The sequence below is a fragment of the Gopherus flavomarginatus genome, chromosome 2 (genome assembly GCF_025201925.1).
Source record: "Gopherus flavomarginatus isolate rGopFla2 chromosome 2, rGopFla2.mat.asm, whole genome shotgun sequence".
Classification (NCBI taxonomy): Eukaryota; Metazoa; Chordata; order Testudines; family Testudinidae; genus Gopherus; species Gopherus flavomarginatus.
The window spans coordinates 272164410-272184282 of NC_066618.1; the positions used below are offsets into that span (position 1 = coordinate 272164410).

At 39.3% G+C, this 19873-nt stretch overlaps 1 protein-coding gene across 4 annotated transcripts in view; it reads right to left on the reverse strand.

Moving 5' to 3' along the window:
• The window catches only part of CSMD3 (CUB and Sushi multiple domains 3), a 1198342-nt gene that overhangs the window by 462606 nt on the left and 715863 nt on the right, over positions 1–19873 (reverse strand). For all 4 annotated transcript variants that reach the window (XM_050940462.1, XM_050940461.1, XM_050940464.1 and 1 more), the window contains 3 exons: positions 14259–14397; positions 5654–5841; positions 1136–1324 (listed from right to left, as the gene is read on the reverse strand). In XM_050940462.1, the coding sequence (XP_050796419.1) occupies positions 1136–1324; positions 5654–5841; positions 14259–14397 (516 nt within the window). The remainder of the gene's footprint in view (positions 1–1135; positions 1325–5653; positions 5842–14258; positions 14398–19873) is intronic.

Below are 19873 nucleotides of genomic sequence, written 5' to 3' on the forward strand. Positions count from 1 at the left end.
TGAGGGAGGGAAGTTTTTGTGCTGTGCTGTTAGTTTTGGTTGTTGTTCACTCTGGGGGCTCAGAGGGACCAGACGTGCAACCAGGTTTCTCTCCAATCTCACTGATACAGGTTTTTATAGATCCAGTATAGTGAGTACTAGGTAGATAAAGCGAGTTAGGCTTATGTTTGTTTTCTTTATTTGCAAATGTGCATTTGGCTGAAAGGAGTTCAAATTGGTATTTTGCTGAAAAGATTTTAATTTGTACTTGTATACTTAGGCTGGGAGAGTATTCCCAGTGTCTATAGCTGAAAGACCCTGTACCTATTACATTTTAAATTTACAAAGATAATTTTTACTGTTTTTTCTCTCTTTAATTAAAAGTTTCTTGTTTAAGAACCTGATTTTTTTTTTTTTATTCTGGTGAGATCCCAGGGGACTGGGTCTAGATTCACCAGGGAATTGGTGGGGAGAAAGGAGGGAAGAGAGAAAAAGAGGCTAATTTCTCTCTGTGCCAGGATTACTTTCTCTCAGGAAGAGTCTGGGAGGGGGAAAGAGAAGGAGGGAGGAAAGTGAATTGTCATCTCTGTTTTGTGATTCAAGGAGTTTGAATCACACAGTGATCTTCCAGGGTAACCCAGGGAGGGGAAGCCTGGGAGAGGCAACGGTGGGGGAAAGGGTTTACTTTCCTTGTGTTGAGATCCAGAGGGTCTGGGTCTTGGGGTCCCCGGGCAAGGTTTTGGGGGGACCAGAGTGTACCAGGCACTGGAATTCCTGGTTGGTGGCAGCGCTACAGGTTCTAAGCTGGGATTGAGCTTAGAGGAATTCATGCTGGTACCCCATCTTTTGGACGCTAAGGTTCAGAGTGGGGATTATACCATGACACCTTTACTAACATGTTAAATACCTTAAGTTAATTGGCTAATAAATTAACAAGGTAAAATGCACTCTAATGTAGATATGACGTCTATTATCTACCGGTTCAATGAGCTGCTTCTACAATTACATATTTCTGTACAAAATGGTACATTATATAAAAATGCCTCTTTGTTCTTAAACTTAAATGTTTTATATTGGCACATCAGAGTTCATAATGTCTCAGAAAAACACATACATGGCATAGATAAATTTTTATACCTAGTTAATTCATTCTTACCATCACAATTTGGGAGCGCGTGGCTCCACCAATGGTTTTTTTCACATAGCAGAGGCTCTTCATGGCTCAGCCTGTATCCTGGATCACAACTAAATGATACAGTGGAACCAATAGAGAAGTCATGACCATAACGAGTTCCATGAACTGGTATGCCAGGATCCAAACAAGAATAGGTATTAACTGTTACACCTGGAATGCAAAGGAAACATGACAAAAAACTAAGTACTGTATTTTAAAAAGTATTCAGCTCTGCTGGAAAAAAATAGCAAACCACTATTATACACATATTTAGCTAAGTTGTCTTAGCCTATGCTTGTGTGAGTAACTGAATAGCCTAACATCTTACATTCACTTGTTATGTGAGCTGCTGCAGAAACTGAGAAGAGGAGAAAAGGAGCCGAAGAGGAAAGAACAAGGGACTGCTTAATTTTAGATGTGTCACAAAATTTGAATCTTTAAAGTTTGTTTCTCAACAAGAAAGACTGATTATGCATAATTCCAGTATGATAAAACAGGGAGGGAAAAACACAAAAAGAAAAAACAAATCTCAATATTTCAGTTAAGGAAACAAAACAGAAAGTTCATTAATAGACCGTATAAGAATGGAAATGACATTTCAGAGAATTCTAGCTACAAACAGAAAGGCATCTTTTGAAGAAAGCAAATGTCATTTTCTGATTTTATTTCCTATTCAGAATCTTATATGGTTGGTTAATTGGCTGGTTGATTTGGTATTTTGTTTTGGTTTTTGGAACAATCCAAAGAATACATGCTACTGCCAAAAGTGTTATAACTAAAAGAAAACAAACCAAAAACCTTAATAACTGAATCTAGGAAACTTCTCCGAGATATTTGAAGGAAAAGCGTGATAGATTGTTTTGCTTCTGAAATTAGTACCAGTAATGGAATAAGTATACTTAGAAGAGAAAAGTTAAAGCACCAGAAAAGGGAAGTGTATAGTCCAAGACAAAGAGAATGGTTGGGCAAGAACTTTCTACTCTATCCAAGCAAGGTAGAAGAAAAAATAATTTCAACAGTACAGAAAAACAAAGGCAGAGAAAGGCATCAGTAACCAATATTACCCATAAGGGAAAGTCAGTTAGAAGCTGGCTGGTCTGAAGAACATAAGGTGAACCAGGAGGAATCAGATGAGAAGGGAAAAAGCCTGAGTATGGGACAGCTACTACCCTGTCAGATACTCTGAGTGGATAGTCAACAGAACAGTAACTTCTGAATCACATTTCTTCTTTATAAAATATAGTGTTAAGATGTATATTCTGAATGTGTCGTGTTATAGTTTGAATACATATTTCATTGCCAATACAATTATCTTAGAAAATAAAAAATCATATTAAAAAGACAATTTTAAATAAAATCAAAGATTTGGTTCATTTCTAATAGAATGGACAAACTACTTTGGTAGTACATTATATTTCATGGATTGACTTTGTCTTCTCAATTTTTCATCTGCAGTAAGTGTAGACTTTTGCACCTCAAAATATAGGAATTGATGGAGCTTTTTTTATATTCTGTACCCAGGACAAAGCAAATAGGATAATGTGTGCTGAAATGGTAGGAGCCTTGGAAGAATTTGAACGGATGCATACACAATTCTGAACTTTAGTTGTGATTAGGTGAGACACCATTTATTTGCGTGCATAAGGGAACAGAAAGAGTATCAGAAAGCTACTCTGCATATTCAATTTATATGATTCAGGTCCTTGATTTTAAGCATGTGTTTAAGGTCTATTAAAGTTTTGGGCTTACGTGCTGCCCTGACCAGGGATGGGTTTGAGTATGCATGTAACTGCTTTCCTGAATCAATGCCTCAGTATTTTGGTTATTGGGAATGGGGTGGAGGGCAGGAAGGGTTATGCCATAGCCCTGTCTGAGGCTCATCAAGTTCCTATCTACTCTATGATAAAACCTATACCAAGAGAAAAATGCATGACTATGAATCTGGCAGATAATTCCTCTCTTCCCTCCCCAAAGTACAATATTGCTTTGAGGGCATACCTGAAATACTGTCCCCCTTATCTGTCTATGATTGAGTTATGTATCAATATATTTTATATAGTTATGCAACAATATATGGGTCTCATCTATTATTGAGCCTTACACTGCAGATGTAATTAAATGTCAAATGAACAATAACTTTCTTCCGAGAGAAATTATTCAGGTCATTAATGGAAAAATATTCCTTAAATGGTAATAATCTGGTCCAAAAATTGATATATTTTGACAGCAGTTCTTCATGTAATTTTTTATTATACTATTCTTATTTTTTAAACCAATAATTCCTTATATTGTAAAATATTATGATGTAGTCATACAGAAAACAAAAAGTACTGCACAATAGGGCACACACATTGTGTTTAGTGATAAGTTCATCTAAGTTACTTACTAATAACTTAACTTCTCTAATGGCATTATCTCTGCAGATTCTCAGTCTTGGATTTGTATGGCAAAGAGTGTGACTGCAAGAGTGGAGATCTGTGAAGGCAATTCTACATAGGAGAAGAAGTGCTTTACAAAGGAAAATTAAAGGAGGGACTCCTGAGGGTCTAGCTGAGATGAACTTTTGTGAAGGTAGTTCAATTTTGTTGCCAATCAACCATAACAATTTCATTTAAACACTTCCAATTTGTTCCATATGTTTCCAAACAAGAAATAATATTTATCTGCATTGTCAGGCAGAGATTCACAATTCACTTCCCAGCAAGCTGAAGCAGGGTGCAGTGAAGATATAGTGTGCTCAAATGCTGAGCAGAGACAGTGACTTGTGTCACTCAACAGTTATGCCTCCAGATGAATAAGGAAAGGCACTGATAGATTTTGATAAAGTACCATCCAGTCTTTCTGGATGAAAGGACATTGGCCTTTAAAATACATCAAGGTGGTTAAAGCTGAAAAAAATGGGGCAGATCTTCAATTATCCATCAGGTACAAGAAAAAGCCCAGGGAGGAGAAACACAAAACATTTTATAACTGCTAGCAGATTTTCTTTGATCAACTGCAGACACTTTGAAAGCAGGCTTCAGATAGTGCCTACAGGAACTTGTAGCAGCCTGAACTTTGTGCCATAGAAGTTAGTCCTTATACATTGTACCTTAACACCAGTGTCGTTACTTTTCTGGGATAATGTAAAAGGGTCACAAACGATCTTAAACAATAAGATCATGTGGGAATTATTCTCTTGTAGTAGTTCCAGTAACCATTAGTGTGGAAGAAAAAAAGTTGGAAGCAGAAGACCTACATGCCTGATGTTAAATAGATGTTGAGTACACTGAAGAAGTCATTCAAGAACAGTTTATTCATGTGAGAATGTGACCTATGTAATGCTGCCAAGGTCAGTGAGATACGCACTGGTCTGCTATATAAAGTGCTGTTCACACAAAATAACTAAGTTAATGTTCATTGCAAAACCATTTCTGCCAAGTGATTTAAAAAAAGATTATATGAATGCCATCCTTCCTACCACCTTGGAACATATCTCAACACTTTCCTTGTGTATCTGGCAAGTTTCCCTAGATAGATACACACACTGTTTCCAAGAGAGAACACTGTTGCTGAGTAATTTAAATGAGAAAGTTTTATTATGACATTTTTCATTTCAATTACTGTACACTACAATATGAAATATGTAGGTCATGCTGAAAGTGACATCAGAATATGACTCAATGCCTAAGAAGAACTTAATTTACCATTAACATTCACTATAGAGTTGAGTTATGTAGAAAGTAAAGGACAAGATCAAATATTAATATTTATGAATTCACTTTGTAGATATATTTCAGATTGAGAGATGTTTTCTATAGTGTGATAAACATTAGAGCTGTATAGAGAAAAATAACTAATAATAATAATGTATTTGAAGAGAGCTCTAACTAAAAGTTTCATATTTGTGGGTCTAAAGTTGGACACCTACATCTATATTTAGGCATTAATTAATAAATCGCCTAATTTTAAGAGGGTCTGAGCAACACAAACTCCCATTAGCTTTAGTGAGGGTGCACATACTCAGCCCATCTGAAAATCAAGCCACTAATTCAGGAGCCAAAGCATAGATATAAATGCCCAACCAAGTTTGAACATTGTGACCTATACTTCCATAATGTTATCATAGTCACTGATTTTATATAGTTTTGCACACATACAAAAAATTGTACTAGCTGTAAAAAAGAAAAGATAACAAGATATAAAATTATCATCCATTGACTCCAATCTCAGTCTTCTGTTTATTAAACTAGTAAGTAGTGGGAGTACAAAATCACCAGCAGCAAACCCTAAGGAAATGTCTTACATGTTGCACAGCAGTTAAACTGTTTTGACTGATTAAGGAAAGGTTTAGTGGGCTCTCGAAAGAATCCCGCCAAATCCTCTTCAGCTGAATGGATGGTAGGCGTAGTTTAGGATAGTACAGATGGGGACAAAATTTGTGTGTATTTGTGTATGCACAAGGGTACATGTGTGTTTAAATGGGGGGGGGACAAAAGCATACAGTTAAACATTACTTACTTTCATAGTGAATCTTGAATCCATTATTAGAACGACTGTTGTCTGTTGTAAAAAGAAGGTAAATGAAATTGCTGCTACTGAACAGAAACTGTGGGACCTGTGTACCATTGTAGGAACCCAGAAGTGGAGACAGGAGATTTGGTCCATCGTGAACTTCCAAAACATCGTAATTGAGTTCAGTCTGAAATCTAGGGTTGAGAAAACACACACACACACACAAATATATATACACACACATACAGACATATATATATAAAATAGCTGCATTAGAATTACATTGATGTAAACATAATCAACATTTCAGATTTTAAATCTTATTCAAATTAAATGTAACATGTATGTAAATGTTGAGGATTAACAAACTTAATGTAAATTAACAGTATTTATTTCAACAGTCTTATTCAAGGTGCCAGGAACATAATTTACCAAGGATTCATGCCTTTCAAGGAGGATGTGATGGGCTAAAATTCTGCCATCTACTCCAGCTAGTCAATAATCTCTCAGAAATAGTCTGTGCCTCATTTTTATTGCCATTATAAGGTGAAAATTCAAACAACATTATATGATATGTACAAGAGATTCTTTTTATGAGTGAAGCAGCAAGAATTGATTGATATAGGGTATCTCTATGGATTTGATAACCCGAACATTACGCAAACAGATCATTTGAATCACTTCTCAACATAACATCCAATTTACAATATTATTAACAATACAACTCGGGTGTGTTTTCTAATAAGAAGAGAGGCTTGCACACAGTTTAAGTGTCTTCAAAATATTGTGCAGAAAGGCCTAAAGGTTCAAAACTGGGTGCCTAAAAATGGAGTCCTACAATAAGTAGATACCTAAATAAACACAGCTGGTTTGAAAAGGTGCTGAGCCATTGTAAAACTCTTCACTTACACGGGACTAGTGGTACCCTGCACTTCTGAAACAGCCGCATTCATTTAGGTGGCTTAAATATGGAATTAGGAATCCAACTTAAGTCATCCTTGTCTATAAATTTTGGTTAAATTAACATCATAGGAGAAAAAAATCAACCCTATGGGTTTGTTGGAAAATATTATTTTATAATATTTACAACATTAATTCCCAATGTCATTAGAACAATTTGTATTCAATTTACTACGAAAAGGAACAAAAGAGATACGGCAATGCTTTTTTCTGCTGTGTAATGTCTTATTCTATAAGGCACAAACAACATGAAAGTGCCATTTACTTTAACAGAATCCTAATACGAATTTTTATTGTTACAGCTTCTAAGTAAGGTCTAGAGAGCTAGATGACAGTGCATTAGTTAAGGCTTAATTGAGACAAGACAGAAGTGAAGGCAAATAACGGAACATGTATATATCATTGCAAGAGGTGGTTTCTACTCCTGTTCATGAGGGATATATGTTAACATTTGTCAAGGAAGAGCAGTGTGTCTGCATACCCCATTACTCTTGAAGTCTCAGATGCTATCAGTGGCCCAAAGCATCTTTTTTACATCTGCATTTGACTGGTTGATTGAGATCTGTCTCTCCAATGTGAATCTTGCAATTTACAGACTCTCAAGTGTATTGCAATGCACTCTATATTGATTGACATTAAAAGGTCAGAAGCCATCAAAAATTACTACACCACTGTATCTGAGATTCCAGTTATTCCCTAAGCATGGAGAAATACCTGCCCAACCAGTTGTAATGGTAACTGTTAATAACTGTTGTGCTGTACAAAATGTACAGATGCCATAGTCCAAGGAGCCAGGGAGATGATTCAATGAAACAGGCTACATACTCTACCATCCTCCCTGGGATACAATGGGAGAAGGAGGTTCTATGATGGGCTGCTTGGAAAATATAATCACAGAAAAAGATGAAGGGTTGGAGCTGAGTTGCCTAGAGAACTTAGTGGGGGTTAAAAATCATGGTTGAAAATAATTATTGAAGAATTTTACACCAAGGAATATTTTCAACTATGAGTCATTCCTGTGTATGTTTGTGAGGCAGTGGAGAATGGGAATGAATGATATTTCATGGAAATAGAACAAATTAACATTCCCACAGAATTTAGAGGTTAATGCCGCAGCGTTTAGGAGTCACTGACATGGCACTTGGTCCCATTGTGTCGTGGAGTACCTGGGGTCCCATGCATAGCTCTGCCCTTAAGGACTATTGAGCTAGTGCAGATATGGTTCCTTATAAAACACCTGCTCTCTAGAGGTCACACTAGCTTCTTACTTGATTTTGGGTTTTGATTCTGATCTGTAAAACCCTAATACCAGAAATCACACCTCATTCAGGCATCTCCAGTTCCCTTCTCCCTAGCCACACATACAACAAGGCAGAGGAAAAAAATTGCTGTACAGCCCTCTGTCTGGGTTTCTTTTCTTCTCCACAGAGAAACTATCAGGTAAGCATGAGAGCAAAATTGAACCCCCAGAAGAAGAAAGAATGTAACTAAAATAAGAGGGTGATTGCTGCTATAGGAAACCTGATAACAGGTGTATCCAGGTGAAGGTGTGAAAAAGGAAGGATGCTTGTGTGGCAAGGATGGGGAATATGTGAAGAAGGGAATGTCTATAGGGTTTTTGTTTGAAAGTTTTAGGCAGGTGAAGGGATTAATTTGCATTTGTGCTTGGAGGGCACAGTCACATACTGATGGTAATTTTTCTTCACCACCCACATCCTGACTTCTTGGCACACCTCATATTCCCTTGCTTGTTACCTTCCTATCTGAGAAAGAGTCTGGGAACTAACAGGAAAGTCAGCCAAGTCAGCCAAAACCCCCTTTGTGCTCCTGGTAGAGTCCTCTCTAATGACTCCTTCCTAATCCTTCAAAAATGACATTTACGAAAACACTAAACCTCCCAGAAATTAAGCAGTGTCCTGATAGTTAATCTGAAAAACTTGTGTTGCTAGTGGGCCTAGTTTTATTGAAGACTCATAACATCCCATAAGCCTTTCTATGGGAGTCCAACATATTTAAACAAAGAAAACAAACATCATTTCTAATCTCATTTTTTCAGAGGTAGCAAACATTTCAGCTACCCAAACAAAATAAATCAAATCAATCAAACATTAAACTACATGTACGTTCACAAAATGGGGCCTTATTTTTAAGAGACAGCCCATCAAATCAATGCAATCTCAGGACTTGAGCAGTATAATATGTCCAGGCAAATACTGAATAATCTCATTAGTCAAATATGTTTGGTATGCTGATCAGCAGTGAGATGATTAGCAGCAATGGCATTTAAATTGCTGTAATTAGGCTTCAAGATTAATGCCACAAGATGAAGAGTGGCAATTCACATTTCTCACTGCTATTCTTTCAAGTCAGTCAGTCTAAGTGCAGACTCAAACAAAAAAAAAACAAAAAAACCCCCAACATATCTCATTGTCACAGCTATCACTGTCACCAGAAGGAGTAGACTCTTTAGAGACCAGAAATTCATAAAAACATAATAAAATATTAAATAAATCTACTGGGAGACCTAAAACCAGAAAATTAATGGATTTTCTATGCCTGCAAATGTCTCTTTATTCTAGTTTTTACCAAGATATTTATGCCAGGATATTTAGAGACAGAAGCATTTCAGGGGCATAGCTACAAGGCTATCAGACTTGCTGAGTCCTATAGATCTTCAAAGTCACAGGGAAAGGAGAAACCGTAGGAAGAAGAATGAATTCAGAGTGACATCGAGTGAGAATGGAAACCACTGTGCAAGTGACAAGCTGAAAAGCTGAAAGGTTAAGGTGGCTTATTTTTGCAGGAAATATGTATTGCCAAGCAGTGCCCTCCCATGTAGAAGATGCAATCTAGAGGGATCCAAAGATTTTAGACCCCCTAAATAAAACCATACATATTTTATCCCTCTCATAAAGCCATAAGAACACATAACTAATATCTTTAAATATTACATCAATGAATGTTTAGCGCAGCATGAAAGGCAGAACTGAAATGCAAATATTTGCATAAAATATATAAAGTTGTAGAAAAGGTTGTAAAACGGGGGGAAATAACATGGCTGTATATTTAACAAAATTAGAGTCACAAGACACTAAGCTGCAGACTTCTTGGTTTCCTTGCTGAAGAGAGTGATACAACCAATACTACAGGTGAATGGAAGGAAAATAGGAGGTCAGACTGGGATAGGACACTTTTTTCCCCAAATCCCAAAAACTCTCTCAGGATGGGAAATCCATTTCCTGGCCAGTTCTAATGAGCAGTCCCTTAGTTACACAAATGATCCCATTGCTTTATTGTAAATAAACATGACCTTGGTGGATTATTTGCATGAACAAGGAATAATCACATGAGTAAAAATATAAAATTGGATCTACTTTAAAAAAGGTGGCAAAGGGAAGTGTATTGTAATATTCTTTTCAACAGCATAAATTAAAAATGCCTATTATATTTTTTTTCTCCTAAAACCAACTTCTGAACCAAGCCCAAACCTGGGAAATTTCAGCAAGATATATTTGTTGTTTAAAAAAAAGAATAAGGAAATAACCTTATCTACAGCATCAAAATGGCAAATCAATCATGACAGATAACTCTAAAACGTCTTCTCACTTAAATGAAATAAAATCAGCAGAGAAGAATTGATAGAGTTTACAGTATTTGGTAAGTAATTGCATTCTAACTTTATTTACCTGTATTTTAATTAGTATTAAATTAGTATGATTACTAAAGCGCAGTAAAGTTAGAGGACTGCTCACTTGTTTAAATTAAGGAAGTGTATAAGTTTTTGCAGTAATTCTGGATGCTTATGTCATAAAGAGATGGTTAAGGGTTAATGTCTCTTTTACCTGTAAAGGGTTAACTAGCAGTAAACCTGGAACACCTGACCAGAGGACTAATCAGGAGACAAGATACTTTCAAATCTCGGTGGAGGGAAGCCTTTGTTTGTGCTTCTTGGGTTTTTCTTTGTTCTCTCTGGGTTCTGAGAGGGACCAGACATGTATACAGACTCTCCAATTTTCTGAAACAGCCTCTCCTGTTCAATTTAGCAAGTACCAGTCAGAAAGACGGTTTAGTCTTTTTTGTTTGTTTTCTTTATTTGCAAATGTGTATTCTGCTGGAAGGATTGTATCTCTGTTGCAACTTGTATTTGTGCTGGGGGGAGGATTCTCCCTGGTGTCTATAAGCTGAAAGACCCTGTAACATTTTACAGAGACAATTTTTAGTTTTTTCTTTCTTTTATTAAAAGTTTTCCTTTTTAAGAACCTGATTGTTTTTTTCATTCTTGTGTGAGACCCAAGGGGAGGGAGTCTGCACTCACCAGGGAATTGGTGGGAGAAAGGAAAAGCCTGATTTCTCTCTGTGTTAGGATTACTGTCTCTCTTTCTCTCAGGGAGAGTCTGGGAGGGGGAGAAAAGGGGGGGAAGATGAATTTCCTCTCTGTTTTAAGATTCAAGGAGTTGAATCACAGGGATCTCCCAGTGTTACCCAGGGAGGGGAGAATCTGGGAGGAAGAAAGGAGGGGAATGGTTTATTTCCCTTTGTTTTGAGATCCAAGGGGTTTGGGTCTTGGGGTCCCCAGGGAAGGGTTTGGGGGCCAGAAAGTGCCCCAAAACACTATATTTTTGGGTGGTGGCAGCTCTACCATTTCTAAGCTAGTAATTAAGCTTAGGGGGGTTCATGCAGGTACCCCATCTTTTGGATGCTAAGGTTCAGAGTGGGGGTTCATACCTTGACAGCTTACACTCAATTTTTTTTCTTCTTCAACTGATCTCTCCAATATACTCTGATTTAGAACACTAAAATAATGTTAGGCGTTAAGGTTTTAAGCAGATTTCTACATTGACTGCAATGGCAAGTTCTTCCCTCCCCTCCCCGCACCAAAAGTGGCTCAGTATGGCCTCAGATATAAAGTGTTCTTATGTACATTATTCCGATTAAACAAATTGCTTGCCATTATATGATACTAAGCACAGGCTTAATTCACAAAGAAAGTAAGGCAAGCTCTGAGTCACAAGACATAATTTTTAGATGCTTAGAAAATCTGCGGGATTTACAAAATTTAAGTCTGGCATCTAGACACCTTATAAAATGAATGGGGAGAGATAGGTACCTTACACTAGGAGTCACAAAAGCCAGCATGCTAGGCAGCTCCTTGCCTAAACTAGACTATAAAAAATGCCAAGCTGACAGTCATGTGCTAAGCCTCACACCTCTCTCAGAGATAGGGAGCTCCCTACACTTGTGATTCTCAGCTGCAAATCCTCTCTTGGTGTTAAACACCTACTTTTAGTCCAGTGGTTAGTGTACCTAGGATGTGTGAGGCCCAACTTCAAATTAATCTTCCATTTAAGAACAGATTTGAACTAGCATCTGCCACCCCTCAGATGAGGACCCTAGTCACTGGACTATGGGATAGTCTGATGGGGCAGGAGGGGAAGGCTCCTTCAGTCTCTCCTGCTGAAACTGTTCCATTGTGGATAAATAATTTTTTTAAAACTGGATGAGGAACCCTCACTCCTAGGTATCCCACTACAGTGCTGTAAGCACCAGACTACATTATCATTCTTCTGCTTCCTCTCTCTCAGGCCTAAGGTTGAAGCTCTTCTACTATGGCTAAATTAATGAAATTATCATTGGGGAAAAAAGAGAGTGAGAAAGAAAGTGAACATGCATATATGATGACTTTGTAGCCTGGTGGTTAGACCAGTCACCTGGGAGGTGGAAAACTCAAGATCCAATCCCAGTGCTTTGTTGTTGTTTTTTTAAATTAATTATCCACAGTGGAACAGCTTGAACTCACTTGAGAGGTTCAAGTTCAAATGCTTTCTTCTCTCTGGTGGAGGGAGGACTGGAACTTGGGGTCTCCCAAATCCCAGGTGAGTACTGTTACTACCACTAGCCTGAAAGTTAGGAAGGAGTCATCCTTCCCTTCCCGCAGAACCTGCCATTTTATGTAAGCTCATCTATAGGGGCATGATCCGATAGGCAAGTTCTGAACATACTTACTGGATCAGGCCCCACAAGCAAGTTAGGCAGAAGAACACCTATCTTCTTCAGTTCTTCATGTCTCGGAGGCTTAGGCATCCAGACACCTGCCATGGGACTGCAGTGCATGTGGTCAGAGGCAGGAACACTGGCAGCTAGGGAGTTTTTACTGCAAAAATGTAGGGGCACCGCAATTTTAGGTGCCTGCAAGGCTTGGAGGTCTTGTGAGTCCCAATGGTGCCTTATTGTGGGATTAGGTGGCTAAAGTGGCAGTTAGGGGCCTAAATCCTTTTGTCACTCCAGTCCCATGTATTTTGATTGGATGGCCAAGATGTATCATGTAAATCATCCTAAAACTATTTACAGGATATTTGTGCCTTATAAATTCAAACGTTCCCACAAATCGTTCTTTATTATCAGCTTACCAGCTAGGCTATTTAAGATTAATATTTACAGAAAGAGTTTAGCACCCACTTGCCAAGTCCACACCAATTTGACAAAATGTAGTAGAGCTAATGGCATTTTTTGTGAATTAAAGCTTATTTTTGCTTTATTTTAATGCATTTTTTTTAAAAAAGGCATCAGCAATTTACCAGCAGCTTCTTTTCCTCTTGTGGGGAGAGAATGGAAGCAATGGATGTAAAGTACTAGCTCTGCTTTTCCCACCTGTCAACGTGTGGAATTCCATGTTCCTCAGAGGGCTATATCTCTGGGATCTGGGAGAACCAGTAATGCAGAAGGAGCTGACCTCTGCACTTCTGTGTGGGAGCACGGAAATCCACTCACAGAGGTATCTTCTGTGCACGGATACATGATTATCTGACCTATTAGTTTTATTTATGATTATCATAGTGGGGAAAATCCTGGCCCCGCTGAGTTCAGAGGAATCAGGATTTCACCCTGCATGTTGATTGGAAAGTTTAGAAACTGAAAACCTAAAGGGTGGGCTCATATTCAGACATAAAATAGGTTCTTTGGTTTGAAAAGTGTTGTATTTTAACATGATATTTTTCTTTTGAGGGAAGGAATTATGTAAAATTTTAAATAATTTTGCGAATAAATATTTTATAAGTTCTACACTCAAGCTTCCTTAAGGTTTTCCTTATTAAACAGACCTTTGCTATGTGAGAGTCCAACTTCTTAATACCAATACTGTCAAACAACAACAATATCATTTTAGATCAAATTTAACAGGACCCATGAAGGCAGACTGTGCTTGATGTGTATCCCAGTACAGGATCTGTATTTTAAAAACAATTAAACCATAGCTGGAGGCATTTTACTATAGAAATAAAACAAAATTAATAAAACATCCCTAGAAAAAAAAGGTCTTGCATGCACAGCTCAGCAGTAGTAACATGTTATCAGCAAAAAATTAACATATTTAGATACATGAAAAGTTTAAATTGGGGCAGACAGGCTAAAATTAACAACAAAAAGAGGGATTTTCAAAAGGTGTGCAGTGACTGAGGAGCACAATTCCCATTAAAAGCAAACAGAATTTATGCTCTAAAGGCATTTTGTTGCTTTTGAAAATCTCACCCAATAAGGCAAAATCCCCAACCACTCCAGTCAAACTGTAAAAGAACTTTATGACATAGAAAATAACTCCTGGTTATGGGTAAAATTGGGAAAGAATATATCAAGTAAGAAAAACATTTGTCAAGACCTTTCAAATGTAATTTTGATAGAGTGTCCTGGTTCAGCTTCAATCACCCACTCACAATTCAAGGAGTCTTTATAGTACCCAGGCCAGCCTGGAGAGAGGATTACTCCACTGGGAGATGAAAAATGCCCACCACATGGAGCTAAAAACAAAATGATAGAAAGAATATAATAATGGAGATTTTACAGGTTGTAGATTAACATCATCACCATTATTAAAACAGAATTCACACTGCTTCCTAAAGTTATTATTATTATAGCAAGATGTTTAAGGTTCCCCACCCCCTGCAATATTCTAGGCCCCAAGCCTACAGTAAACTTTGTAAAGCACATGGGGCCACCCACAAAGAGCTCAATGCAGGATCAAAGCCTAAAAAAGCAAAATTATATATGTGCTGTAAACATTGACAATGATTATTACATTTTAGTATAATAAATACAGTCTATCATCCTATAGACAAGAACAGAAAATCAGAAAGCACTACTTTAAAATATATCTTATTAGTTTGACCTTATTAATATAACTATAGATTTTGAAAAGGATATACAGAAGCTTGGATTGAGTCTTTAAAATATCTGATCTGGACATGGTAGAACCTGCTGAATATCAATTCCAGCTGACGCTTGACCTATGTAACTTGAGCAAGTCGCTTGATTTTTCTGTGGAGCAAATTTCCCATGTGTAAAAGGAGGATACTTACGAACCTCATGGGGATGTTATAAAGAGTAGCTAAGGATTTGTAAAGCATTTTGTAGCTGTAAATATAAGTATTATTATTCTCAGATACAACTGAGTGCATGTAGTTAAATAAAAAAAAGCTACATTAAAGTCAACATAATTCAAATGGAGAGTTTATAGTTAAGACTTTACAGTGGCTTGATGACATTTCAATCATGGCAATAATCTAGCTATTAATTATAAAGTTTAAATTACAGTTCACCATAGTTACCAAACAAATGTCTATGAGTAGCACATATAAAAACGGTAATATGAATTAACAGTCGGGGTCAATCCAGCAAAAAGGAACTTCCAAGGCTGACAGACCATTAAATTATATCATCATCTTTGATTCCACAGATGTGAAAGCTACTTCCTACCCCCATTTTAAGTCTATGAAATGCTACCGCGGTGGGAACCACAGTGTTAATTCTGTTAGGCGTGTTATGGCTGCTCTCTTCCTATGCTAGGAGCTAGGTACCTCCAACATTTTATCACAGCAATGAGCTTTATTAGCTAGTCAGAGAAAAATTATAAAGAGGCTATGCTCAAAATCTCCAGTGCTTTCCTGGCCCAGTATTCCATTCTGACAATCACCCAGAGAAAAGGAGGAGGAGAAAAGAAGCTATACAGCTATCAATGGCCAGTGCTCCTTGGAAAAATAAACATTACCCAGAATGTTTATATACTTCTTATATTGAAGCCTTATGGTTCTGAAATGACTGTAATTGTGGTGTTTACTCATAACTAGATCAGGAAGAAACAAAATATCATAAAGGAAAGGCAGCTTTTAAGATATTTTTCCCCAACTATCACTGGAAGCAGATGTGCCAGAAATGTCCCTACAACAGTGGTCTCCAAACTATGGGGTGCACCTCCCTAGGGGGCACAGAGGAAGATTTTGGGGGATCATGCTGTGGGGCCTGGGCCAGCCCCCATGGGGATGGGGATGGAACGGCACCCTTCCCCGCTCTGGCCCCAGCTGCAGCTCCGCTCTAACCCCTGCTCCACCTCAAGCCACAGCTTCAATATGCTCCCTGCTCCACATCCAGCTCAGCTCTACCCTCATTCCCTCTCTGCCCCCAGGCCAGCTCTGCCTCTAGCCCCAGCTCCTCCACCATCCCTAGTTCATCCCCTAGATGCACCTTCATCCCAAGCGCCTCTGCTGAGCCTACTGTGCAGTAATGGAGGGGAGGCATGGACAGATTCCATTACTGGGAAGGGCGGGCACGACAGGAGAAGTTTGGGAACCACTGTCCTAGAAAGTCTGTTCAGTTTCAGAGAACTCAAAGATTCATCTAGTGTATGCATCTGATACAAATCCAAAACCTTTGGTTACTTAATTGTCTAAACCTGATCTGTACACCTTCTGAGAAGCACTCATTACTATATGTGCTACAAAAATCAAGTTTCTTTCCCTGACACCAAAATTAAAAAAGAATGATGGAAGGAATCTGTGGGAGGAAAAAAAAAAACAGAGCAAGAAACAAATGTAGGAAGCTCTCTCCACCTCATCAGTCCACTAGTATTGTAAAGGCCTTAAATGAGATCATCTTCCCCTATACACTTCTGGGGGGAAAAAAATCACTGCTGCAGAGCTGCTTGTGTGTTTTTTTTTAATTATTTGTTTTGTGGGAAGCTAATATTCTCTCTATATAGAAATTAATTCAGTGAAATTTCTAAAATCCTAGACAAGTTGCAATTCTATTACTAGCAATATTAACATTTTAGAAATAGATAAAATAACAATGTCATTCCAGCACTTCAGGATGGATACAGTAATGCTAGGAGAGTTTATGAATTATATGCATATACAATGTGCTGAACCAAGCAAGTATTATGCACCTATTTTACCTTTTAGAAAAAATATTAATGAAGTAAAAAATGCCTTGCTTTGCAGAAAACATGGTCAAAGAGGCAACTGGTGCCTAGGTATTTCTCTCTGTAAAGTAACAGACTTAGATTTTTATTTTTCTTTATTATAATGCTGCATTTTCAAGGATGTTATCTGAGTTCCTTATTCCAGGGATGAAATTTCTCTTACTGTGTTTGACTGAAAAGCTTGATAGCCTTGAGTGAACCCAACCACTGACTAGGTAGCACTTGCTGCAGGGTTGGGACATTTTTTTTTCATTATTTTAAATTAAAATGGATTAACCAGAGGCCAAAGTACTGTACAAGTGGCTAGGAGAATGACAGTGTAGGCAGCTGTACCCAGTTCTTTGGTGTGTGTTTTTTTGCTGAGCAGTGATTTTATGACCTTTGAAGGGAGTTAAATCTAAGCCCTCCTTTCTCGGAACATGAGACCTTGAAAGGTAAAGGCCTACTGCAGAGAAAATGGGGGTGAGGTGGGGAATAATAATGTAGGAGCAGGTTGTCACTGGCCCTAACAGAGCTACACAGACATGTAAGGCCACCCGGTCCATGTGCAGCCACATTAGAGCTACTTGGATTGCAGTTGTGAATCCCTTCTGGAGTGTAGCCTTTGTGTTATTGCTGTTCCACCCCCCCATGTGATGCCCACCATGCCAGGGATTGACAGTATGAGAATCGGATTCACAAGAGGAATTATGTGTTGAAGCACCTAAATTTTTAGGCACCCTGCTGCCTACTGGAATTCAGAATCCTGAGTTAGATGCCCAGTCTCCCTATACAATGTACTGGGGGAATTAGGCTCCTAAAAAAAATGATTCACAGAAGAGAGCACACTGAGGAAAGTCATGTAAACTGGCCTGCAGGAATATCAAGGTGAGAGATGTAGTCTAAGAGGAACTCCTCAAGGGAAGTTTGGTACCTAACTCCAGGTTTATGGTAGATGCCTATCTCTGCTCAGGATTAGCAGCCACAAACCCGCACCTGGAGTTAGATGACTAAGCCAGGCCAGCCCTTTCTCATAAAAGAAAACAAAACAAAGGAGGAGGTAACAATGTGGTGCCACCCTTATATTCAGTCTCCCAGTGACTAGGACACTCACCCAGAATGTTTGAGATCTTGATTCAAATCCCTTCTCTGCATAATTCAGAGCAGGGACTTGAACCAGGGTTGGCAATATGCCAGCTAAGGGCTCTAAGCATCAGCCTAATTAGATATAAGGGAGGCACAAGCAGTACCACCTTGCCATCACATGTGTTTTGTGAGGGGCTCAGCTCGGGAGGTGTGCTATTAGGTGAGCTCTGAGCACACATATTGGGTCAGGCCCTGCAGGCAAACAAATGAAGGAAATCCCACCCACCAGCATTGACAGCTGGGGAACCTGCTGTGGCTGGCAGTGAAAGGGAGACAGTCCCTGTAGCAAGGGATAGAGACACTAGCAAAGGAACAATAGGCAGCTGCTGCCCCTGAGAGTCTCTGGCATCCATTGTCTAGCAAGGGGTCAGGGATTCTGATTGGTCAGCATTCCCCAGCACCCAGGATTTACACCAGCACAGGGGCCATATGCAGGTTCTTTCCTGTCTGTTCCAGCAGACAAAGGGTTACTCCCCAGCTTCCAGCAGCCACAACAATAGTCTTCAAGATTCAGAAGGAGGCTAGTAAGGATTATGGTACCCCTCTCCCCAGGGACAGAGAATCTGCACTGGTATGTGTGGGGTGTCTGCCCCACTGCAGGGGTTGTACCTCTGTGCTCCACCACTTGTAGGCTCTGGTCATTCTGTGGCCCCCGGACTTCCCCCTGCCAACAAGTGCAGGGATGGGGGAGAGGAGGCCACAGTTGCCTCTGTCCATGCAGACTCCTGGCTAGTGTTTCAGAAGGAGTCCCCATAGGAACCAATTCCATACTGATGCCACCACCCTCTCTGTTTGCGGGCGTGGGGAGGCTGAGGGCTGCATGGGACAGGGGCCACTAGAGTTGTCAGGACCCAAAGCGGTGTAGCCCTGGTCAGGCCTGCAACCGTGGCCTCTTCTCTCTCATTCCTGCCCTTGTTGGCAGGGGGAAGCCCAGGGGCCACAGAATGACCCTGCTGGAGCTGGGTTTGTTGCCATATCCCCCAGCACTCTCCCTGCTCAAAGAGGAGGGGGGGGAGGTCAAGTGGTGCTGCTATGGCTGCTGTGGAGGGTCCTGGCTCTGTTTCCCTGGGCTGCCCTGCCCTTCCAGAACCAGCTCTACGAAAACTGCTCTCCCCCATCCTTTGTCCCACAAACTCTTGAACTGGTTGGCAGCCTTTTGCAAGTATATTTTGTATGAGAAGCCCCGAGAAGTATATTTCTTTCCTGAAGTATTAGAATTTCATAGTGAGGGCTTATGCTACATATGGTGGAATAGAACAGTTAAGGTAAAATAGAGAATTTAAATAGAGGGTGCCAGAGACACCGGGAATAAAAGAGACCAGGGACTTTGGCTGGACGTATGACTCCTTATCATGCCGCCCAGCTGCCATTCACAGACAGTGGGTTGCCAGTGACAAAACCTCATTTTCAAAATATGCATATGAAAGCCAATGTGAACTTTGAATTGATGATAGGAAATGCTTTTTGTACCGAAGGCAGCTACAAGTACTGCTGAAGGATAGTGCACTCTCCTGTTATGGGGGTGAAGGGAAATTCCAACAGGGCTGTGGGAAAGGGAATCTGCAAGGTCCCAGTTCTTCAAGAGATGCTACCCAGGGAGGCAGTAACCACACAAAAGGTTCTTTTCTCCAGTTAAGATACAGGGTTATAGAATTTGTTACTGGACTACTCCATGGGGGAAAAAGCCATATTTTATTTATGAAATGGATTTTTGGACTCTTTTCAAATCCCATATGAGAGGTTCAGCTCTTGGGCTGAGAACTTGAAGTCCTCTAAAGGCTTTAAGCATAGAAAAAGGGCAAAGGTTACCTGGGAGATGGCAGCAGGGAGACTGGCAAGTCCCTTCCCATACATTACAATGCCAGAATTGCATGTGTCCCCTGGGTGTGGTACCA